This window comes from Gymnogyps californianus, chromosome 1 (assembly GCF_018139145.2).
Source record: "Gymnogyps californianus isolate 813 chromosome 1, ASM1813914v2, whole genome shotgun sequence".
In the NCBI taxonomy this organism is placed as follows: Eukaryota; Metazoa; Chordata; class Aves; order Accipitriformes; family Cathartidae; genus Gymnogyps; species Gymnogyps californianus.
Genome location: NC_059471.1, coordinates 94,939,281 through 94,964,853, shown reverse-complemented (window position 1 = coordinate 94,964,853; position 25,573 = coordinate 94,939,281). Strand labels below are relative to the sequence as shown.

The 25,573-nt window shown below is 42.1% G+C and overlaps 1 protein-coding gene across 1 annotated transcript in view; it reads left to right on the top strand.

Moving 5' to 3' along the window:
* The first annotated feature begins 16,029 nt into the window (after nt 1-16,029).
* Nucleotides 16,030-25,573, top strand: part of MED14 (mediator complex subunit 14) — a 37,651-nt gene continuing 28,107 nt past the window's right edge. The window contains exons 1-4 of the mRNA XM_050899924.1: nt 16,030-16,211; nt 18,132-18,158; nt 23,949-24,054; nt 24,738-24,911. Of these exons, the coding sequence (XP_050755881.1) occupies nt 16,030-16,211; nt 18,132-18,158; nt 23,949-24,054; nt 24,738-24,911 (489 nt within the window). The remainder of the gene's footprint in view (nt 16,212-18,131; nt 18,159-23,948; nt 24,055-24,737; nt 24,912-25,573) is intronic.

Here is a 25,573-nt window from a genome sequence, read left to right as displayed (position 1 = left end):
GTTTTTTTAAATTCAAGAATTGAGATACGTACAAGGAAGCTGACAATGATATACCTGGAAAAGAGTGCAGAGCAGCTACCTCTGTTGTTTCTCATGGATGCTGTATTCAACACAGTGACACGAAGACAATCCTTACCCGAAGGAGTGGAGGCCACGGACAGGGTGGTGTGCTAACTCTACTTCTTTTGTTCTAGCTGAATAAGGTAGCATTTTTAAAAGCATCCAAGTGCAGTTCTGGTTGAGAAGTCATACGTCTGAGTCAGCTCCATGTGGTGCCAGACTTAATAACCCCTGCTGAGAGGCAGGGCCATGTTTGCATGACTGTACAGGCTTCTGGACTGGAGCTGGATAGTAAGCCTTATTTTCAGAGTTACTAAGTGCCATACAAAAATAAATATTTAGACATCTACACATACAAATGCACACTTGATAGGTTTATAAAAGTGCTTGTGTGGTTAGGCGCCTGGTCTTAAATCAGTGTGAACCTTAAGTAGTGAAATCCTTCTAGAAATCCCACTAAGCATGGTGTTTAGTCTTTCACCTAAATATTCCGTAAGATCCGGCCCACTGACTGTCAGTGAGGCCTTAAATACTTGTATGGCTCAGTTCTCTCTGAAAATGGGATGGAGTGTTCTGTGTAATATAAATACTTTTCTTATTTCTATTGTTTTCAGGCACCTGAAAAACAGATCAAATCGAAGATAACATGCGTAATCTCTAACAGGGCAGCATTTTTACTGCTGCCTGTATCAGCCTATGGCCAAGACTCACTTCCTCTTCCATTGCTTCAAGACATTATGCTGTGAGGTTGAACAGAAGATGTCCAAGGTGGTGTATCCAAAGATACAGAAAGGTGGTGGCACATCCAGGGCAGCAAGGAGCACAGCTCCTGCGTCAGTACCAGCCATGGCCCATGGTCACAGGCTCAAAACCACATGGTAGGGCTGGCCATGCTGCTGCACAGCCCTGGCACAAAGCAAGCTCATGCAGTATGCCAGTGATGTTGACCCATCAGGTCCTACAGAAAGCAGTATTTTCTGCAGGAATGGACGGCAATGTCCTTTGACCTCGCAGGGACATTCACAAGTCATTCTGGAGGCTCCCAGATTCACGATAATGAGGTTTCTGGTGCAACTGCCCAAATTTTCCTTTTAATTCTCTCCTCCTTCTTGCATTAACTTAGGTAACCTTGGACTTAGACACACATCTGCAACAAACTCTAGACTCAGTCACTGGACTGGCTGTCAATAACAGTCAGATGATGGCCTGGCCTACTTTATATGTTAACAGCATCTTGCAGCTGAATAAAGGGTTGATTAAGAGCAATCACTGTAGAGCAATCTGTAGAGACTGTTCTACCTGTGACTGATAGGCAGACTGTGCCCCTTTCTTACCATCTGAGGGATTTGCATTTGACCAGAGTTATAAGTGTATTTATGAATTCCAGGCTTTATTATTGTAATTCCCTATTCCTGCATATACAATTGCCAAGTTTAAAGTCAAAATCAATTCAGAACATCACATCTTCTCAAAGGCACAGCCTGCAACCAACAATACCTCACCCTTTATATCCTATTCTCTCCTCTGCTGCTACCCTGAGTACTGCAAAAAATTGAAAAATCCTATTTTCCTTTCCAGTGCTCTCCAGGGGAGTGGATAATCTACCCAAGGGCTGGCTGCACAGCGTGTCATCTGGATCTCCCACAACAGCTCCAATGGACAACTGTAAAGAGCAAGTTCGTGTCAGGGCAACAACTGGATCTTTTAGAAGTGAACAGGAACAAGCTACGCTTGTTCTGAAGGGAAATTCAAGACAATTTCTTCAGCTCTAGCCCTACTATTTACCATTTGTGAGGGATACCTAGACTCCTACAAAGAGTGCTATAGAGCCACATACTTAGAAAAGGCGAGAGGAAATCGTACGCATACAAAATACACAGATATGGACATACATCTCCAAGCATTCTTTACAAAGCTGCTCTATCTACCAGGTACGATAATACAATCTTATACTCTGGAAATATCATACAAAGGTTTGAACTACTTCAGAAGAAAAAGAGAGGACTGCTGCAGTGTCAGGATTACTAAGTACTTACTGCAAATGCCACTGATAATTAAACCACTTTTTTTTTCTATATTTATCCATTTAATAACTCAAATGTCTTTCTGCAACCAGTTGAATTCCAGCTGTATATGCCCCATCCTGAAGGGCAAAGCTGTCAGCATGTGTGGCAGTACAACACAGCACAACGGACACATATCATCTCTGGGGCAAGATGTGGCAAATCTCAAGGGAGCATCGCATCCCTCCTGCACTGCAGAGTTCACCTCATGCTCTCGTACAGAAAATGTCCCAGGGTTCGGTGGCGTGGCAAGGGGCCAGTGGCTCAGCTATCTGATTAACATAATGGCTAGTGCTTTCCATGGAGAAAAGGTTGTACCTGAGAGGATACAACCAATATCAACTCTGAAATTACACTTCCAGCCTTGCTCTTGCAAGAGGGAAGTTTCTCCTGCATTGCATTATCTGAAAGCCAGCAACTCAGTCGCACAGGCCCCTGAGGGTCCATTGATTATTTTAAAAGGCTCCACGAAAGGTAATTATGAAAAGATTCATTACAGGGGAGAAATCCTTAGGGATCTGCAAACTGCAAAAAAAAAGGCTGAAAATCACAGGTTTAGTCTGCTGCCCTCTTCTTCCTTCCTTGAAGCCTCTACTGGCAAGGTATGGAAATGCTTTCAATTATCTCCAAAAATGACAGAAGATGAAGGCACTTGGCACCTTGCACAATCAGGTACTTAATGTCCTTACCCTCCCTGTGGCTCTGCCACTGACAGCAAATGAACTGATAGCTCCTGCTGCTCCCACCAGCCTGGTTCTCTGTGTCATCCACCTACACACACTCACACATTCATTCTCTCCCTCATAATTTATTCATTCAATTTATTTATTTATGTAGGTCATTTTCAGTAGTAGTTTTACAAATAATGGTGGAAGTGAAAAGAGCAAGAGAGAAACAAAGTTAGGGAGAGAGCTGGTGGCACGCATGGAATAGCAGAGGAAACTCTACTGAAAACAAGATGTACGCTAGAGGATTGTTCCCGATTTTCTCCTCAGGTGGAGCCTGAGCAAATTCCAAGTGACATCAGCGTCACCAACCTTTGCTCGACACTGACTTCACACAGCCAATTCACCTGGTGCTCGTGCTCTGCTCTCTGGACTTACATGGTCTTTCTGATTGTCTTTGAGGCCTTTTAGAGCTCTCCGAAGACTTCTGCATTTAGAGGCCATTATTTTGGATTTCCGGGCATTTAGTCATTAACTGTGTTTTAAAGCTTTAATCCACAGGGGTCTTTGCAGTAAAGAACAGGCGTATTTACATTGCCTAACCTATGCGTCTAAATTAGATTACTCCCCTTTATTTCCTTTTTAGCCACCCTCTAGAGAAACTCCCTTTTCTACATTGACTCCATGGGAACTCTAAGGAAATTACCTTCCTAAAGATGTAATCAGACAAGGTGAGATCAGCTGATCTTAAGGCTTTCTGTCATTGAAAGCAGCAGTCTTGTTCCTTCACCTTGCGTGCGTTTTCCTGTCTTTTTCCTCCTCCTTCCCCTAATTCCACCTCTGTGTTGCCCTCCCATGCTTCCTTACAGTACTTTTGACACTCACCTGACCCCTCGCTGAGCTGATTCAGCTCACTGAACTGGCAGAAAATAAATCCAGAGAAGTAAAAAAGGGACAGATTTCTGATGGGTTAATGAGCTGGATCAGCTCGGTGAATATGAAAGTCAGCCCAAGGGTGAGTCAGGATCATGTAGGAGGGAGTGTGAAAAGCAAGGAGGATTGACCCTTTTCACAGCAGAAAGCGATCAAAAGAGCTCAGTTTGTCTCCACTAACTGTATCCCTAGTTGGGAATATAATATAGATGCCTGGAAATAGAGGGAATTTATCCTCACTGTTCTAGCTATGCAGTAATGAATTTGTATTACATTTTCTTTCCCTTCTATGCTCAGCTGGCATGTTCTACCACAATTCATAGCATGAGAGTGTTATAGAGACCCCCTTCAAGCACAGCATCTCTATACCTCTAGGAAAATCTGTCTCTCGGGATGTTACAGCAAACACGTGAAACACTGAAAACCATTAAGTATCAACTATGACCTGCTCTGTTATGGAGTCTAGTGGAGCAGCACATAAGTGGAGCTAAGAGCAGCACAGTTGTCAAACTGTGAAAGTGATTCCTCTCTGAAATGAAACCTTGGCTGCTCCATCTTTTGATATCTTCAGACCAAGACTGGACACTTTCTTCAAGATATGCTATGTCAAAGACAAGGTATACTTCATTGAACATGTTATGCTCAGTAACAGGGTTAGTTCAGTGAAACTGAAGGGTCTGTGATATATAGAAGGTCAAAGGAGATAATCTTATACTCCATAAATCTGTAAAGTACAGATTACACAAATTAAAAAAAAGAGACTAGAGCAAGACTTTTTGGGTAACGAGCACAACCAATTCCCATTGTTCTTCCAAAACAAAGAGGACTTCTCCCTGTGCCCTTCATCTTGGATTAGTAGTTTGTCCCTAATGACACCACCATCCTTCCTTACCTAGCAGGAAGAGAGCTCCCTTTCTTTTGATCTGTGGACATGAGCACCGAACCAGCAATTACAGAAATTGCAGGTCCTCTCTCTGTTTAGAAGACTAATCTTTGAATGTGAATGTGGCATCTCAGCATTCTCCTAGCAATGTACTGGAAATGCTTTTGTCATTTCTGCTTCTTCCATAACAGTAAGAAATTATATGCTCTGCCCCAGCCTTTCATGCTCAGGCTGTGACAGAAGCACATGCAGACTGCACATGCCAAAGGCTGCAAGATTATATACTAAGCGGAGACCTTTGAGTCCCTCAAAATGTAATCTCTATTCTGATTACAAAATTTGTGGAAGATACTTTATTTCAGCAAGGCTCTCAGCCTCTCTTCATGGGTTAAGCAGAAATACATTCATTTCCTATCTTCACTATAACTTTTTATACTCAGAATGCATGCAGAAAAATATAGTCTGAACTACAGATATTAAAGTGGTAGGTGCCTGCCCTAGCAATAGGTTCAATAAAAAGCACCTTTTTGTAAGAGTCCTTAAACCAGAGTCCTTCAGTGGCCTAATCAGTATCCTAGTTAGCTCTCATTCCCGTCAGTCATGACAAGTTATGGATCACATTTCTCCTGCCTTGATTTAAAAGCAGTCTGGCTTCCTCTGGCTTCCTCCAGTTTCTTAATTTCTCTAACTTTCTCTCTTTTTCCTGTGACTAACATATTTTTTTTCTGAGTCAAAATTTGTCACAAGTTTCTACCGATGGTCCAGGACTACTGTTAAGGCAAACCACATCTGTTCAGAGATGGACCCATTTTAAGAACAGTTATTTGTGGGTTGTAGAAGATTATCAGTCATTGAGAGAAAGGGCTCAGATGACTCCTTAAAAAATGAGGGGAGTAGGGAAGGCCTTCTGGCATACGGAGACACTGGAGTCAGATGGGAGAAATACCATTTGCAGGTTGCTCTGCTTAGGGGAGTTAATCACTTCAAGATAGCTTGAGAGTTTTGTGTTTGAAAATGAAACGGTGCTCTGAAGGGAGGGACTAAACAGACTATTGAATTAAATTGTTTGTTCTGGACTAGAAGACAGGCTTTCCTACTTTGCGGGGGGTGGGGGGGAGGATGACAGCCCCCATCTTCAGTGCTCTTTGCTACCTCTCCTGCACTTTCTGAATATTGTGATTTATGACTGTTATCACAGGAAAGAATAACGGCCCTGGTCAGGTTCAGACCTCCCTGCTGCTATGTGCTGTGTACACAGACACACATCTCCACTACCCATGTCTGTGCATGTGCACAGGAGCTCCATTCACATCAGCTCCTTTGGGCATCAAGATTAGATGCAGTTCAGAGCATGTGAAGAGTCTAAGTAAGTTCTCCCATACTCAGGCACCCATGTAAAATACTTACAATTGAGAAACGCTTGCCGTGTCATTCGCTTGTCCTTTTGCCTCCCTCTCCAAGAGGTGGGTACACAATTTACCAGCACAGTGAAATCCTAGAAACAATTTACTCATGTAATGTAATATTACAAACAAAGCAGTGATATAATACAAACATAAGTTGTGAATCTCTTTAACAGACAAAGTTTGGGGTAAAATGAAGGGAGAGCTGCACATGAGGGCTCAGACTCAGCACTCTTGGGGGAAGTTTTCATTGTTTTCTTGTCACATTTTACACTGATAAATACTTCTTATGCATAGAGATTTGTTGCTCTTTTCTGATTGGATTAACTGCAATTAAGCTAGAAGTTCTTTGCATAGAGAAATGGGTCTGACCAGCTATTCTGCAGCAGATATTCTGCACTAGAGGACCATGTGGTCTCTTTTCTTTCACCTTTTAGAAACAGATTAAACTAAACTGCAGAAGGACACTCTTCGTACGGAATGAAAGGATCTATGCAGGGAAAGGTGCAGAGTAATCATGTTTTAAGTACATATGTTCACTGATTTCCCAGCAGCTTTGCCATGTACACAGACTCATTCCTAGAAATGTTAGTTTTCTTTTTATCTACATTCTAGCAAGCCGAAGGAAGAGGAATTGGTTTTGGTTTGCATTCCTTGTTTTCCTCCAGAAAATGTTCAGTGGGGCATTACTGTCCCTTGTTCTAAATTCTTACCTCTTCCTGTATTGGTATTTTATGCACTATATCTCTGACTAGTGCTCTACGAGATGCTGAAGAGAGAAAGAGAGGGTTTTGTGTATGCCTCTGTAAGTAAGCACATTATACATTTAGGAAAAAAAGTCATCAAAAAGACCTCTGTAAGTTTCTCTCTGCTCCAGAGCAGCCTTAACACAAACTACCTGATAAGTCTAGTTCGTATGCTTGTGCAGAGAACAGGTTTCCAAAGGCCTGTTCCAGAGACCCCTGATTAGATAATACATAACAGAGAGAAACCATGGCTTAGAGGACTTTGTTTTCATTTGCAGCTCATTAGAGGCAGCCCAAAGCTAACTTAAGCCTCCTGGCTGGGAGATACTGGATCGAGATAAAACCAGGCACAGACAAAATAGGACTGTTTACACTTGATACAGCTGTACCCTGAGTTCCCATGTGATCAAAAAATAATAAGCCACCGAAGGAAGAGGCGCTGTCTTCAAAAGCCTCAAACCCCATCCATTCAAATGGCTGCGATCCAGTACTTGCAGGGGTGCTTGCACTACAGAACTGGTCAAGGGAGGTAGCCCTCTGGCAAAGCGCCCTAAATCTATGAAGGTGACTTTATCCTCCTATAGTTTCAGATTGCAAGAGGTTCAACTAGACCAAACTCTCAACCCATTGCAGAGGATCAGAAAGGGGCAAGTGGTGAAGGCAGGCCTTTACCCGTTCCACCTAGACTGCAACAAAGGGCGCTCTTTAGCCAAATTAAGAAGGCCACATTAGGGGGAGGAGAAGGAAAAGTGTGCATGTTTAACTAATTCCATTTCTAAATTAATTTAGTTAAATCAGTACAACTTTTGTGTGTGAGCAAGGCTTATGGTCGGAAAGCTAATTCTAAATTAAAATGAGAAATAGAGCGGTGTCATCCATTACAAAGAAGACATGGGCTGAAAGTACTGCTGAATTGCATGATGGCTTCTAAAAATACCAGAATGCAAGGATTAAGTACAAGTGAGTTAATAAGGTGTTATACTGCATTCTGAAGGCTGCTTAAAATTAGCTGTGAATATGCTTTTGCTTGTCCTAAATACACTACAGAAAGACACCTTTTTTTTTTTGCATCTCTTTCAGTCTTTCTTTGAGCTGTCATACTCTGAGAAGTCTGGCTCTGTAGGCACTAGAGGGAGAGAGATAGCTTTGCTGTTGCTCTTCTTTCCAATCATGCTCTCAATCCTGAAGGAACCAATTTTAATAAGTGACGTACAGAGGTGAAGCTCAGTAATTTCCCCATATGATTTATTCAGTGCGCTACGGAGCCATTGTACAGTGCTGTACTTTCCGTTAAAAAGGCATTTTCACAAGGAGTGCCCATTTTCAGGATCAGATCATTTTCTACAAAACAAACAAACAAAAGACAGAAGGGCCTACAGCTTTCCCGGCTGAACCTCAACCTAGAATAAAATGTTGCTAGGATTTACTGAGATTCTACAATGTCTTCTGCATTCTACAGCTGTGCAGAAAGGTAACAATTTTTAGCATTTTGCAGACTCGCACAGCACTGCAACAAGCCCTGGGCTGTCAATTATCAGTGGGCCTGGGAACCCGGCCCCAATCAGTGGGCTGGGAACCTTCTTCTTCTAAGCTAAAATGTAAGTTGCATGAATTGTGGGCTATATGCAGATCTCAGGATGTGGTCTGTGCCCCACAAAAATCTCTAAACAACCGCTCAGCCAGGTGCTGCCTGACCCCACACAAAGCGCTGCATATCCCTCTGGCACAACAGGCTGTATTTAGTGAGGTGTAAGAAGTTTGTGCTTCCAAGAGAACTAGGATCCTTGCACAGAGGTGATTCCACCTTCAACCTACATTGTCTGATCTTCCAAAACTGGCACTGGCCAGAATTGCTGCCCTATGGCATCTGAGAGCAATCTGCTCCTCTTGCCCATAAGCAAAATATCCTATAATCCACCAGAGGACCAGTATTCCTGCATTGCCACAGATGTAACATTCTGTCTTTTCACTGTACTTTTCTTTCAATTTTAATGGACAGTGAGCAGTTGCTGGAGTTCACTAAGTCAACCAACTTTGCAGTCACACAGCTAAACATGTAATCAGCTCTTCAGTCCCTGGAGCCAAACCTGTTCCGGCATCCCCTTTTGTCAAAGCTGACATCTTGGAGCTTTGTGACATAGGTAGAGTTTAGATAAGTTTCTCCTAACTGCTACAAAAAGTGCTGGTTTTTCCTTTCTGGAAAAAAAAAAAAATCCAATTCTAGAAGCTGTGCAAGAAGGAAACTTCCTGGATAGCATCTTAGCCCAGAAACTTCCTTCACATCCCAAGTCTGAGTGGAGAATGGCAGCTCAGGCATAATTCTCCATGTCCTTACTTCTGAGAGTGAGGGTCAGCATTTAAACATTATCTGACCACAGCTGCAGATCTACAAAGCACTTGCAATTAAGCATGTTCTGGTACGCACCCTTGTCTTTAGAAAAGCGTGAGAGTTTGCACTGTCTGAATGTATTAGCCAGCAGCAGTTAAATACAATCGAGCTGTCTACTTCTAAGTTCAGGACAGAATACTTCACAGCGGCAGTCCTTCTCCCACTGGGTATGACTAATCAGATCTACTTCCCTGATATTCTCTCCATCTCTTTAGGTGTTTGTACAGATAAATCCTTTTGGCCAAAAGTACTTTCATGTTGAAATAAGTGCTCACTTTGTATTTTTCAGCATACGTGTATTTTTTCAAATTCTGTGAGTAACACTCAGGGGACTGTTAGGGAGAAATCACAGGTTATGGATGGTATTGTCAAGTTGTTCAAGTCAATGATTGAACAGTGCAATTCATCACTTCACTGCCATGTGCTAGATCAGGGGTTCTTTCTCCTTTGTTAGCTTTTCAAAGAAAGATGCGGGGTCCAGAAAGGATGTTACTGTTTTGCTCCTATTTCAGAATTACTTGTGAACAAAGCATTTTTTTACTGACAGAAAAAATGCAGCTTGTATGGTTGAAATAGTAAATTGAGTTGTAATTAACTTAATTACAATAATAATGAAAATACACTCTTTTGAGGATAGTAAGGCCTTTAGCTAGCTTTAGTTCCAGTCTGACAGAGACAAACCAATTTAAAATTTACAGTGGATATCAACACTGTTAGTAAAGAAGCCCAAAAAGAAGCTCAGACTAATACAGCTATGTTCAGCATTTAAAAAATAATCCATTTTGCATTATTATAAGAAAGGGGACTTTTGTAAATTCAAATAAAATCAAAGATTCTATTTTATGACTTGGAGAATGTTTCTTTTCTTAAGTTGTTCACAACGTATAATTAGACTGTAGTGTACTTTACTACACGCTGCACAAGAGATTCTCTGTCTCACAGTGGCACACTGTGTCACAAACCATGAGTGACTGACAGAGAACTCTCAATCTGTTACTATATGTTTTCTACGATTCCAAAAAATAGTTGCCGAACTTAATCCTATGAACAAAGTAGATCAAAAAAGAGATGTAACTTATAATTTTAAAACTTATAGGTTGTTTTTTTTAATTGGTTCCCTTTGTAGCCGTTTTAATGAACAGAAAAAAAAGAACACTTGTGCAGTAACCAGCTATGAATCCCCTTCCTCTAACACATACATATACACTTTTGCAAAGAATGCTCTACTGTAGGTACAGAAGCCCTGTACAATTCACAAACCAGCAATTTGCGTCATGAAGTACTGAATTATCAACAAATAATGTAATCACTAATAAAGATATAGGCCATAAAATCATTTGTGATTAAAAGGTCATCGATATATTTCAACTGGACTTTTATCATAACATAATAGAAAAAGTCTTACGTTCATGCAAGTGCTACAATGGAAAAGTCTAAATATTTTTTGGCTATTGGTATGTGTTTTATGTATAGTGATGCATGATAACTTGTTAGAATTTAAATACAAACCTTAACTTTTATTGAATACAAGGTTGAAGCTTTGTAAGTTCATAATATGCAGCATTGCAATAACTGATATTATGTGTGGGAACTCTCCCACACCATATCTGATTCTCTGATGTCTTCGGAAAAGGATGAAAGATATCAAACGCTTACTACTCATAACTTACATAGGCATTTGGATATAGCATTGCTAAATGTTGCAACACTTCATAAATCAAGTGATTAACAAGAAATCTTTGCACTATATTTGTGTGCTATTATTTTTTATTATTAAAAGAACGCTTAAATGTCAAGTCCAGGAGGTGCCTGTGTGATTAAACAGTTCTCTGATAAAAAAACTGACAGAGAAATGGAATAACCAAGATCTAAAACACACAAACACAGGATAGCTAGGAGGCTGTCTCGCAGAGTGCGATACGGTCTACCTCCCTCCCACTGAACATTTGTCCCATGGCTCCAAGGAACAGTAAATGTTTAACTTCTCTGGAAATAGAAAGTCATCTGCTGTCCTTCCCATTAGCTCTATAACACTGTTAGCTCCACAGCTAAATATCAACAGCTTTTGATCAACCAACAAATCCCTATCTGAAGTTAGGCTTCTAGGCTCCCCATTATGGTAACAAAGAGGAGCCAATTTAAAATATTTAGCTGCATGCTCAGATAAATATTCATGTACAGAGGGGTGCAATCACTACTGTAGCTATTTCACAAGTGGGGAAGCTGAGGTATGAAGAAGAAATGGCTTACCTGGAGTCACAAAGTATATTAATAACAATGTTGGAAGGAGAAGTTGATGTTCTGATTCCTCAGAGCCGTCTGCACAGGAAAGATTTGGCAGTACTCCTGGGCTGGGAATGCCCAAGCCTTTCTTGAGCACAAACACCCTTTAAGCCAGACTAAGCAGTGCATTACAACAGCAGTACAGTCCTAACATAGTAGACTACCATGCCACTCGTGCAACCTGACAGACACCTATCACACAGCGGAGGACATGATGCACGTAGCAGGAGCTGGCCAGGCTGACGTCTGGAGACACGTTGCAATGCTGGGCAGCCCCTCGCGAGGACATCGCCCCCGATTCCCCTGTGTGCCTACCAGATCCTCCTGCCAGGCACTTCCCCGGTTCCCCTGCGGCTCTAAGACCTTGCCCATGCTCCATGACGAGATGAGCCAGGTAGAGCCAGTCATCAAGCTAAATGTATGGGCCAGCCATGCCCTGCACATCAGGTCACTCAGCTGGACGGGGGTCCCAATGCCGCACTGCATGTGTGTGTGAGGTATTGCCTGTCTGCAAGAAAGCCTGAGGCGAGAGCCAGCTGCATGCATGAGACTTACCAGGCCTGTTCTCTTCCCATTACTACTAGAAAATTTGTCATCGGCTTTAAACGGCAGAAGATTGAAACCTGCTGAATTAAGAGAATGAACACAAATGAAAATACAGTAGAAATATGTATTTAAGTAGCCTGAAAAACCCACATGGACACAGCCATCCTTCTCTGCCCCACAAATGGGCACTGCCTACCTCTTAGCAAAGAGCCAACAGGAAAGCGCAACAGTAATCTCAAGATTGTTAGAATGTCACTGCTTTAAAAAGTGCTCAACAGCAGATTCAGAAGTTTTGATAAAATATCACAATCCCAGTAACTAGGCAGTATAGAAACAGATCAACTATAGTTGATCAACTATAAATGGAAAAATAAACCACACTTATCAAATAAAATCAGATTATATTTTATGTTGAATTATCCTCTTACCCTTGCAAACTGCAAAATTCTTTAACTCAAAATGAATCTCCCAGAGCACATAATTTAGTGACACACACTACTGTACGAAAGAATACAATTTGGATTAAGTTTCAGCACTATTCATTGCTTCAGCTTGACTATTCTCCTGAAATGCACCACTGTATTGTGCCTGGAGTCTGTTTTGTTATTTGGAGAATTGCATCTGGAGAGTGCTATTTACTTTGAAGCATTAATTTAAGACATTTTGTTATCTACATGCAACAATTTTGCATATATAATGACTGCAGTCCACAATCAGATAAACCATTTTTCATCCACGTGCTTAAATGTTAAGAAATTGAGGATCTATAAGATTGCAGGAACCAACAGCACCAATCAGAACTGAAGCTTCATCGTCCTTTTTGATAACTTGAAAAATCCAACTGTGTCCATCACCCCTAGAGAGAATGATAACATTATACAGGGGTTATCTATAGTCTACCTAACAACTGTGCAATTCATCAGGTCCACACGAAAGCACTGTGCAGGGAGCCCTCTCTCCCCCAGAAGTCCTGTTACTCTTTCCAGCAAACCCACTGTCCGAGCTTTCTCCCTCCCATAGTTTTGCCTTTGCCACTATACCCCAATAGACTGCTGAAACCTATTTCCAATTCCTGCAAGCTGGGGTTTTGAATTTAGACACAATGCTCATCCTTCTTAGAAGTGCTTGCATCAAAGAGTGGTAGCGCTGCCAACCTCAGAAAGGCAACAAGAAGCAGCAAACGTATGTATTTCTTTTTACACGAGTATTATGTAGGCCAGTCACCTGATTTTTGAACTCCTAATACTCATCTCCAGCTTACTGTTAAAACAACTAATCTTGCCAAGTCTCCCAACAGCATGATTGTTGCGTACATGCAAGCGTAAGCCTTGAGCTTCTGAAATTTCTCTGCGGCTGCTCCTCCTTTCTTTGAAAACAGTATCAAGAGCTTCTTTCCTATGGAGCCATGTGAGAGGAGAGCTCAGCGTGATCCCTGCCGCAGCTCTGATTAACCTCTCCTCTCCAAGAGGAGTGGAGAAAGGCAGCCAACCTGAAGATATCCCCCCTCCCCAGCCGAGGCTGAAAAATTCACCAAGACCAGACGTTCTCCAAGCAAGAACAACTCTAACAGGGGTGAAGTCAAATTGCATCACAACAATTTCCCACCTGCCTTTTCATCAACAAAGTCTGAGCCTGTGCCACTAAAATCAATCGGAATTTTATTATGGACTAAATTGGAAGAGAAGAGATGGGAAGAAGGGAAAAGAACAATAAAAAAGCCTGTATTTCTAAGTTATAGTTCTCATAGATAGCCTAATCGCATTCCTGTGCATGTAAGTCAGTATTTTCTTCAACAGTGCAACTAGTTGGCCATAAAATGGGTACACTGCATTTATCCATGCATGTAGAGGGAAAAAAAAGATTTTCATACATTTGGAAAAACCCATCTTTGCAATGGGGAGGCAAGAACTTACCAATACATTAAGCGAATAACTTGTTTGTATCACAATATGATCCAGACAGTATTTGTCATTCTATCCTTTATAGATTTTTATAAACAGCACAAAGTAGGTATTTCTTTCACTTGTATTGAAAAAAAACCTCCACTAACCTAAAAAAAAAAAAAAAGCAAAACTTAGGTCTAAACACATTTTAGTGATTTTAGGAGCAAAAAAATTCCCAATCAACCATCAGCATCCACCCCCCGCTCTAAGGCTCACAGGTTCACCTCACTGCCGCCGAAGCGGCCCGCAAAACTGCGGGCTAGCCCAGCTCACAGCCGCAGCAATCCTGCCCCGTCCTACGCAGATGGGTGAGGCACTGCGCTCCGCTACAGCTGGTGTCTATTCTCTCCTTAGAGCTGAGGCATCAGCCGGCAGCCTGCACAGCAACGCGGGAGCTGGCGTGCCAGCGTGTGGTTAACCGTCCGTCTTGGTCAAGACACCATTCTGTACTCCTCCAGAGAGGCTACGGGAGAGCTTGCCCGCCAGCGAAGCTGCTCCTTGTCCGTTGGCAACCGGCTCACAACCTGGAGCAAGAAACATGCTCCCCCGCAGGAATATAACTGACTATTCTTGTCGCTGGCATAGATGCCTTTTTTTATTATTATTATTAAACTGTTGATTACGCACTTCTCAGGTTGAAAAATGCTTCCTTTTATTTTCTACTTTCCCCTTGGAAAGAGATGAGTGAGAGAAGAGGTTTTTGAAAGTCTACATTTAATAAAAAAGTAGGACCTTTTCTTCTTTTTATTAAACTTTGAGGAGTTTGGATATTTATTGTCTACAATGTGCCTATTTCAGGGATTTCTTTGTAATCATAAGGCAAGAATTTATGATTTAACATTTGAGTGAATCATGATGCAAAACATCTAGGATTTACACTGTTCCTTTCCTTACACAGTCCACTTGGGTAACCAGTACACAAAAAATCCATCTGCAGTTGTTTACGGACCTTCCCTCTCCCCCTCTCCCTTCAGAAGTGTCAGTTAATCTGGAAGACGGAAACATGCAAAAGTTCCCACAGTTTTGTGTTTATCACCAGATCCCACCGACCACTCTGCTGCTCAGTGCTTCTTTTCTGAGCTTTAACAGTGGCTTTAAAGGAGGATGTACAGCTAGCTACCTCTAGTCTCGACTACTCGACATCGCCTTGCACCCTTCACAAATGCTTCACATTTCCCAAGTCATTAGAAAGGGATTAGCCAACCCAGCGCCTAACACAGACCGTTGTTTCCTTGACAGCCTAAAGAACCGCATCAAAGGGTCTTTGAGACCCTAAGTCCGTATCTGGTTCTCCTTCACCCCGTATTTCATTAACGCGGACAGAAACAATGGGAGAGCCATCCCTGTTTCCCCCCCCCCATTATCTTTTACAGATGTTTCAATCGGGCGCTGTCGGGAGGCACTTCAGGGAAGGCAGCCGGCTCCAGCCCTTGTCCCGAGAGGTCGTTCCCGAGCACGGCGCCATTTCCCCTCGCCGTGCCCTACGACGAGGCAGCCGGGCTCGGCCCCTCCAGCCTCCCCGCCACCAGACCGGCGCACAGACGGGCAAAGCCGGACTCCCAGGCACGGGCCATCTTCCCGCCCCGCCCCGCCCGGGGCCTCAGGAGAGGTGTGCCGGGCCGGGCCGGGCCGGGCGACGCGCCAGCCCGCCCCCGCTCCCGCCCGCCGGCCCTCAGGCGGCGGCGACGCCCCGCCCCAACGGCTCCGCGGCCGGCGCGCGCGCCCCCCGCCGCCGCCGCCTGCCGGCCCCGCCCGCTCGAGCTCGAGCGCAGTCCCGGCCCCCCCCCCGCCCGTTCCCCCCCGAGTTTAGGCTTTCCCGGAAAGGTTCTCTTTCCGGTCCGCTACAGCTGTTCGCTTCCGGTTCCGTGCCCCGAACATGGCGGCGGCCCCTGCGCCAAGCGGGCTCTGAGCGTTGCGGAGCCCCCTCGGTGCCGCCGCCGCCCGCCCCAGCGCCGGGGCCCGCGCCCGCCCCCGCCGCTGCCCCCCCCTCCCCCCGCTCCCTCCGTGCGGGGCGAGTCGGGCCGGGTGCCGGTGCCGCCGGGAGCGCCGGCTGCCCCGGGCTGCCGAGCGGTTCCTGCCCGGGGTTGAGGCGCTGCTGCCGCCGCCGCCGCCGCCATGGCGCCGGTGCAGCTGGAGAGCAACCAGCTGGTGCCGGCCGGCGGGGGCCCCGCGTCAGCCCCGGCCCCGCCGGCCGCCGGAGCCGTGACAGCCGCCGCCAGCCCCGGCTACCGGCTCAGCACCCTCATCGACTTTCTGCTGCACCGGACCTACGCCGAGCTCACCGTGCTGGCCGACTTGTGAGTGCCCCGAATTCCCCGCGGCCCGCTCCCGCCCCTCTCCCTGCCCGGCTGCCAGGGCTAGCAGTGCCGCCTCCCAGCGTCCCGGGAAGATGAGGAGGCCTCGCCAGGGATCTGTCCCGGACCCCGGCCGGGGCTGGAGTAGGGGGGAGGTGGTTGCTCCTTCCCCTTCTTGCACCCCGGGGAAATGCCCTGTGCGTGCAGGTTTGTCCGTGCATCGGGCTGTGTTCAGGGGCCTAGCGAAAGCTGCTGAGTGATCTGTCGTAAAGAGAGAAAATGATTGTGAGGAATGCGGAGCAGCTGAATGCAGATTGTCTGGTTAAATGCTTAAGTTCGCCCCTAAGTTACTGTCAGAAAACCCAACTGTAGTGTTTGTACTGATATCAAAATACAAGGAACTGAAGCTTGTGAAACAGATATTTTCAGATGCTACAACTCCTCGAGTTACCTGTGTACTTTTTAAAATACCATTTGATTATTTTGGGGAAATAAGTTATTTATATTTACTTCATGATCTGCTGTGCTGATGATGTTCTGTTTGAAGTGGCAAAACAAAGGAATGTTTTTGGGCCAAGAAAAACTTTCCTGAAAGCATTTGGACTCTGAATAAACCTGTTTCCCTTTTACTTTGTTTAACCTTAGAGGTTCTTGTGGGGAACCTGTATGTTTTAAGAAGTGACATACAGAACAAATGGAAAAAAATAGGTATAGTTCTTCTAAAATACTGTATCTGGTAAGCATGCAAACAGAGTTTTGCTTGACTTGGGGTTAAGAGTGTGCAAACTCTGGAAAGGACGAGGAGTCTTAGAATTTTAGTTTGCTTTGGAAGAGCTTCCAAAATGTCAGTCAAGAAGTCGTTCCTGTATGTTTAAGGTATGTGTAGACAGTAACTGATATTGTATGCGTTCTTGTAGGAGCATCTGCCTGTGATGTCTTTTATTCTTGTTTTAAGGTGTAGAACATGTCCTTTTGACTTAAGTACATAATTAAGGTACAAAATAAAATGAGTGGTGTGAACAACACATGGGGAATACTTTGGGCTCTTTGATTCACCGGGTAGTTTATAAGCTATGGGATGTTTCCTCCAAAAGCAGAGTGAGCTAGATCTTTCCACTGTATTTCCCCATAAAGTATGGATTTGGCTAGTAGAAAGCCCAGCTGGAAAGTATTCTCCTCCTTCCCTCCAACAAAATGATTTCTCATTCTATTACCAGCACCAGCCTAGTCCTAGAATAAAAAAATAACTTTTGAAATGAGATGCCTGTGATACCTGTAGAACACTACAGAAATACAGTCCCCTCTCTACAGTAGTATTTGTCACACAGGTCGTTGATAAAGTTCTGGAGTATGGCATTTCTCCACTTTTAGATTGATTAAAAAGGGAAGAGAAACTCATTTCAGGCAAGTCAGGAAACAGCCAATTTTAACACCTGCTGCAGATGTTTTAGGATTGCTACTATGAATTAATTAACTCTAGTCATGGATGCTTAGTGAGAGTCATCAATTACAAAGCACAGGCAGTGATATTATGTGGCTCACTAGATTAGCAGAAATCTCGGGATTTCAGCACCCTTCATCAAGCTTTTAAATTAATTTGGCTAGTTCCAGCTTACCTGGTACAGAGTAGTGGCAGGTGCCCTGTGGTGCTATTATACACCTGATTTTATTCATTTTTTTCCCCATTAACTACGCTGCTTTCTAGAGGTATCAAGCTACTTCCTTTATCAAACATGTAGTTTCGTTGTATTTAGGAAAGGTTTACAATTGTAGAAATTTTGAAGTGCTCTTTATAGGTATGTAGAAGTTCTTCTTGTACTTAATTGAAGGTTACTAACAAAATTTCTAGTAGTTTGAAATGTAATAGAACAATATATAATATGCATTCCTTTTTTTTTTTTTTTTTTTTTCTTTGTAATATAGATTACCAAGAAAGACTGATATGGAAAGGTGAGTTACTATAAGACAGTCTGTAATGCATGTTGAAATACTGACCTTTGTTTAGGCTGTTAAGATTAATATAGAACTGTTTAAATAAAATATTTTTCTCCTAATTTTAGATTTTATGCAAGAAAATAAGCCTTGTCTGTCTTGCTGTCACTACGTAGTTTCAAGATTTTTCTCAGCATCAATGGCAATATTAGTTTTTGTTGGGTTTTGGTTTTGTTGTTGTTTGGGCTTTGTTGTTGTTGTTGCACTGTTCAGTAACATACTGTTGCTGTTATAGTAGGTGAATTCTGTTCAGGGCATTTTTCTCTTCATGAATCTTGAAGCAATGAAGTGACAGTAAAGCTGGTGTGAAAGGGAACTGGAGAACCTAAATAGATTCTAGTTAGTGTGATAAAGAAACTTTTTGTTCAGAAGAAGCAGTTCAACAATGAAAACCAGGTAAAAACCTCTTTTCTGCTTTTTCCGTGTTACCTGATCTTTCTTATCATGAGCACTGTTTTCTGCTTCTGTTCTATGTGTTTTTGAAGTGTGAAGATTATTAGAGAACAAATGTAAGAGACCAGAACAGGCCTCTTCCACCCCCACCCCACCCCCCATGAAAGAACGATTTACTTTTTTGTTTCTTTGAATAAATTTTATGGAAGTTGTCAGAAAATTGTTTTCTTTATTTGTGTTGACGTACTAATTGACCTAATTTTCTTTGGAGACATATAGCAGCTATCATATTCCTAAGAATGTTAATAATGATCATCCTTGTACACAGAATTGTTTAATTCAGTTATCTCAAATCTTCCAAAACTCTCATAACATGTTGTGGAATGAATCCCATTTTCAGGGAATCATAACCTGGGATGATTCCCTGTGTCCCTTTTCCTTATGCGTAATATTTTATGAAGAGAAACAGTCTGGTTTATGTTGGGTTTTTGTTTGGTTTTTTTAATCAGTCTACTTGCTGAGGAAATTGCATTCAACTTAAGTCCAGAGCTCCCTCGTACTGGTGGGGGGGCTTCTCCCATCTAGATGTTTAGCATTTCTTGGTAAAGCTGGAATCTACTTTGTGGGGCACACAGGTCTGGAGCAACAACTTAAGTCCTAATGGATTACAGACAAAAGAAAATAAGACAGCCTTCAATGGTTACAAAGAATGTCCTGCAATTGAAATTGTCTTGAAATTAAATGTTCACATCCTTGTTAACTTTGACTTACAACTCTTCTTGGTGAAGTGGCTTTCCAGCTCTTGGAGGAAATCTGTAAGGAATGTAGTTTAATTATCCAGATTATTCTATTTTTCCTAACTTTGAGAGCTGTAATGGCAGCAGTAGTTGGGCTTCAACCTCTGTTTCTTGAAGCTAGCCTGGTGACATGGCATACACACTTTGGTGAAGAGAAGATGTGATGGTATTATCCTCTAATAAAGTTCACATAAAATCTAAGTTCATTACTACAGTGCCTAGCTAAAAGATGCTGTGATAAGAAAAACTGAAAGGAAATTATGCATCGTAGTATAATACGGCTTTTCTTTCTAAAGGGTCATTTATTAGTTATCAATGATAGGAATAAGTAACTTTTGCAACAAGAAAGAAGTGGTTGGATTAAAAAAACATTAGTATTGTGGTGTAAAATTAATAGTGCTGAGTTCTGGGGGAAATCCAGGGGCTTGCTTCTTGGTAACGGAGACCTTTTTTTGCTCAGTATTCTTTATCTTTTCCTTTTTATCCTGCAATAAAGTGTAATATGTGGGAAACGTTTATCTAAATATAGTAATGGCCGTATAAGATTTAACTGGAACTTGCATTATAATGACTTTGCAAGACCCTATCTTCTGTTGTGGGGAAATGGAAGGTAAAACCTTACACCTGCATTCCTGAATGAACAGTTCCTGTTGAGAAGTATTTAAAAGAGAAGTATTGTTAAAATACTTCCAAGAACTATATAAACATACTGTTTTTCTAAAAACAGGCAGTTTTCTTACTGGTTTTGCAGTAGCTAGTGAACAAGACTGTTACTTCTCAAACTTGCAGCAAATACTGTATCATCTACACAAGATTAAAAAAAAGGCATTCAGAACTGTTGTAAAAACATGTTATTCATGACTTCAACAACAGTGCAATTACACACCTAATTTTTGTGAAACATTGAGTTCCATTCTTTTCTAATGACAAAATGACTGTTATTTCACTCCTTTCTTAGACACAGATAATAATTTTGGTTGGAGTGGTACTTTGGAGATACGTAGTCCAACCCTCTGCTTGAAGTGAAAGACAATTTCAAAGCTGGTTCAGGTTGCTCAGGGTCATATCTAGTTGAGTTTTAAATATCTTCAAGGATGGAAATCCTGCAACCTTTCTGGGCAACCTACTTCAGTCTTTGACCAGCTCACTGTGTGTTTCTTTGTTTTCCTAATGTCTAACTAGTTTTTCACTGTTTTAGTTTGTGGCTGCTGTCCCTCAGCCTTTTGCACTTTTGAGAAGAATCTGGTTCCATCTTCTCTATAAAACCCCTTTAGATATTTGAAGACGGCAGTAGGATCTCACCATAGCTTAAGCAGAAGCAAACTCAGCTTCCTCAGCCCCTCCTTGTATGTCACATGTTCCAGCACCTAACCCACTTCTGGATGGCAGTATCTTTCTTGGCTAGGGAGTATAAAACTGGACGTAGTGCTTCAGATGTAGTCTCACGAATGCTGACTCAAGGTGAATAATCACCTTCCTTGACCTAGGCTGCACTGGTGCTAATACAGGCTGTCATTGTTGCAAGGGGACGTTGCTGATGCCTGTTCACTTGTCCACCAGGACCCCCAGGTCTACTTCTGTAGAGCTGCTGCCCAGCTGCTACTTAGTACCCAGCCTGGGCTGTTACATGAGATTGATTGGTTCCAGATGCAGGACTTTGCATGTGGTTTTGCTGAACTTCATGAGGTTCCTGTCAACCAGTTCCTCCAGCCAGCTGAGGTCCCTCTGTTTGCTCGCACCAGTTTAGCATCACATGCAAACTTCCAAAGAGTGCATTCCTTCACATCATGCAGTTTGTTGATGGAGGCGTTAAATTGTATTGGCCCCAGTATTGACCCTTAAGGAACACCACTAGTAACCAGCATTAAAGAAATCCCGCTGGTAGCCAGTCACAGCCTTTTAATCCTGGCAGTCCAGCCCGTTTTTCACCTACCTTGTAGTCCACTTACCCGTGCCATATCTCACCAGCTTGGCTACAAGGATACTATGGGAGATCTTGTCAAAAGCTGTGCAAAAGTCAATGTAAATGCGTCTTCTGTTCTCCTCTTGATCACAGAGCTGTTCATCCTGTAGAAGGCAATTGTGTTGATCAGGGATGGTTTGCCCTCGGCAAATCTGTGCTGGCTGTTCCCAGGCTACTTTCATGTTCATCACTTATCTGGATATAGCTTCTGGAAAGATTTGTTCTATGAATTTTCTTTTTAACTGAGCTTAGTCCAGCTGGCCTATAGGTCCCTAGATCCTTCTTGGCCTTCTTGAAGAAGGGCATGATGTTTGCCTTTTTCCAGTCATCAAGACCTTTGGTCACTGTGGCCTTTTGAAAATGATAGAGAGCAACTTTACAGTGGCATGGGTCAGCTCCCTCGGCACCCTTGGATGCATTCTGTCCACTCCAATGGACTTTTGTATGTCAAGCTTGCTTAAGTGGTCTTTAACTTGATATTCCTCTACTTTAGCTCATGCTTCACTCCCCCAGACTCAGCCACTAGTCTGAAGGATCTGAAACCCCTGAGATCAGAACTTAACAGTAAAGACCAGGTAAAGAACACACTGAGTACCGTGATCATTAGAAAGCTTTTTAATGTGCTTTGCTTTGCTTTTATAGGCCTTGTAAATGTACTGTTTCTTTAAGTTTCATCTTCCCTGAATAAGATTTTTTGTGCAGTCCAGCATAAGGTCCTGTATCTATAATGAAGGACAAAGGAATGCAGCAAAACTGAAAGACTTTGAGTTCTTAGTAGAGAAGTAGATGGGTGGGAATTCCCAACACAGTTGTCATTCAGGGATGATGGTGGTCGTTCTGGAAGCAGAATTCTGTCAAGTAGAAGTAACAAGTCTTCTGTAACTTCATACGTGTGGTATTAATGGAACAGTTCCTAGAATACTGTGTCTATTTTTATCAATAATTTTCATTATTAAATTGCTGTGCTTTTTTCTGGTTTTTTGGGAGGGGCTGGGGAGGGGGGTCTACCTTTGATTTCCAGTCACAGAACATCGGTTTGAATTTTTCTTGCTATCGTGCTGTTTTCACTACAGAAGTTTGATTGACATAACTACTAGATTTTAGCAACTTCTATGTGGAGTTTGAGAGGTTACTGGCTTTCTAAAGTCTCACTGTAGACATCTTTCAAATCCCATAAACTTTTTCTGAATCTTTCAAAATTCTCAACATCTTGTTTTCATAGTGTGGTTACTATTAGAGAAGCTTGTACATATAGCGGCTTGTCCACCACTGGAAATCTTAGTATCAGGCTGAATGCCATTCTAAAACATATGCTCTAGAATGCAGGGAAGTTATTGGCTTAATGCCCAAGCTCTTGGATGAGGTTTGTAGTATGTAATGCAAGAAACTGGACCAGATGGTATTAGTTGTGCTTCTGGCCTAAATGTTCATCTGCTACAAGCAGATTATGCTTTACTTATTGCACAAAAGAGTTAACCTCATTATACGAACACTTTCAGCAGAAACAGGTTCTATCTGTATTATGAGTATGTGTTTCACAGATTAGGATCAGAAGGAGGTGCAACTTCTGTTTGGTAGAGGCTAATATCTGTTGCACTGATTAATGTTCTTTTTGTTCAAATGCTTTTGTTACTTTAGAAAACCGTATCAGGAAGACATCTTGGGTTTGGGTTTTTTTCAGAGTAACTAGAAAACCATGGTGAAATTAGTGAATTGAACGTCTAGAAAGTGAGGAAAACCTCTATAAACACTAGATGAAATGGTATTTCAGAGCGTATGGTATTATAGATCTACATTGTAGATCTGAGTATCTTGTCTAATGCGTCTACAGTGTAGATCTGTAATGAAGGGGGGAAATTTGGGTGTGCCCCATTACGTTCTCTTTTACGAAAAATAACTCTTAAGCCATGCAAACATACACTGCCTCATTTTGACTCTCATTCAAAGCACAGTGGGAGGAATATTGACTATTAGTAATTTCTCCTTATCCCAATTTCTTGCAAGGTAGGAATAGAGAAGAAAGTAAAAGGGTGGGGGGGTTTTGTGGTCTTCCCCACCACCACCCCGTTTCCTGGCAAAATGGTAGCATATTGTAACATACTGTGTAAAGACATCTTAAAATTACTAGAATGATATTTTGTTTAGTATCTGATTTATTTAATTATTTATTTTTAGTGAATGTCAGTGTAATGTTACTGCCAGGTCCTGTAACCCTTAGGTATATTGCCTTGTCTACTTTAAACTTAATCATAAGCCCTGGGAAAATCCTGTAAAAGGTACAAAAATAATTCAGTTGAGTTCACTATGGAATTGTTTCTCTTAAAATCAGTGAGTAATTCATGTGAGTATGCTTTTTTGTTTCCCCAGACAGTCTTGGTTGGTTAGAATCCATGTATGTTGTTAGCATTTAGGTATTCAGAAGAGTGAGCTTCCCCCTCCCCCCATGTTGTAATCAAACAAGCCATATATTAGTGATGACTCCGTTAACACAATTAGAAGTTATCATTACAGCTTTTTTTATTGGCACAGAGTTAAACTGCAGCTTTATTATACATCTGAGCTCTGGCTTAATGTACATTTGGTTTTTTTTTCCAGAAAAATAGAAATAGTGCAGTTTGCAAGTCGCACTCGTCAACTGTTTGTTCGTTTGTTAGCCTTAGTCAAATGGGCTAATAATGCTGGAAAGGTGGAAAAATGTGCGGTAAGTTAGCAACATAGTTTGGTATGAAATAATCGCTAAGTGATATGCGATTTTGGTACACCCTAACTTCTCCTTACTATAGAAGCTTAAAAAAAAAAAAAGCTTATTTCCTAGGCAAAGGAATACTAAATTATAACCAATTTCTTCCTATTTAGAAATTGTGTAATCTTGTCTTTTAACAGTTCATGTTCCCAAAAACTCACCAGTGGCAAAAATGAAAGGCTTGTCTGCACATAGTTTCAGGAGTGCTTTGGGGTTAGGTGATAGGACAGGGAAGATGGTGATCTCAGTGTGTTAGTTCTTATTATCACTTTCATCCTGCCCTTGGTTAAATAAGAATAAAGTCCAGAATGTTGCAAAAAACAAGCCCCGAGTGATTACAAACAAGTACGGTTGCATTCCAGTAGCAATCATCAGATAAAGAGCTGTGAGGCTTTACAGATCCTCCACAGCATCAGAAATGGCACGCAGATTTAAAGTATCCTTGCATATGAATGTAAGAAATGGCCAGAATATTCATTCTTTCTTTGTTTTATAGATGTGATTATTTGAATTGGAAGTGACAAATAAAATCATGTCAGTCATGTCCACTAGATGAACTGAATATAAAGGGGCATTGATTTGTGCATTTTTTGGACACATACGTTTCTTTTTCCCCCGTCCCTTCTCCTTGTCCTCTACAGATGATATCAAGCTTTTTAGATCAGCAAGCCATTCTGTTTGTGGACACTGCTGATCGTCTGGCATCGCTAGCTAGAGATGCTTTGGTTCATGCTCGTCTACCTAGTTTTGCTATCCCATATGCTATCGATGTTCTGACAACTGGATCATACCCACGTCTGCCTACCTGCATTAGGGTAAATAATGCTGCCATGTGTCTGGGGCCGGGAGGGAATCCCCTGTACAGTATCAGATGCATGTTAATTAAAATAATTGTCTATGTGCAAATGGAACTGTAGTTTAATACAAGCCTCATGCCAAGTCTCTGTAGTGTCAGTTTCTCTTGCAGAGCACTTCCTATTTGAACAAGTTATGCTTTCCCAGTAAAACATTCTCTCCATTTAAAGTAGTTCTGCTCTGGGATGAGTATAGTAGCAACTCTTTTTCCTTGGTTCTTTAAGTATTGGCACATGCTAAGCCACCATCCTAGAAAAATGAAGTGTGAAAAGGAGATACTGACACCTGTTGTTCTTAGAGGTTTTGCCTGTATTTGGAAATGTACTGAAATACTTAACAGCTCTCTTTAATGCTGCTGCCTTTTCCTACGGGTAAAATGCAGAATAACAGGATTTTGTGAAGTAATACAAACAGTAGTACCTGTGACTTAGATCTATAGCTACAGATAAGGATTGGCTTTCAAATCTAGTATTTAAAAACAAGTTTAGCCTGATGTAAGGCCCTGAATTTATTTAATTGATCCAGGTTGAGCAATTTTATTCAGTGGTCAGTCTCAGGTAAAATGTAATCAACTAGAAAACAAATCTGACTCTGAGATACAAAACTTCACTGTGTAATGGCC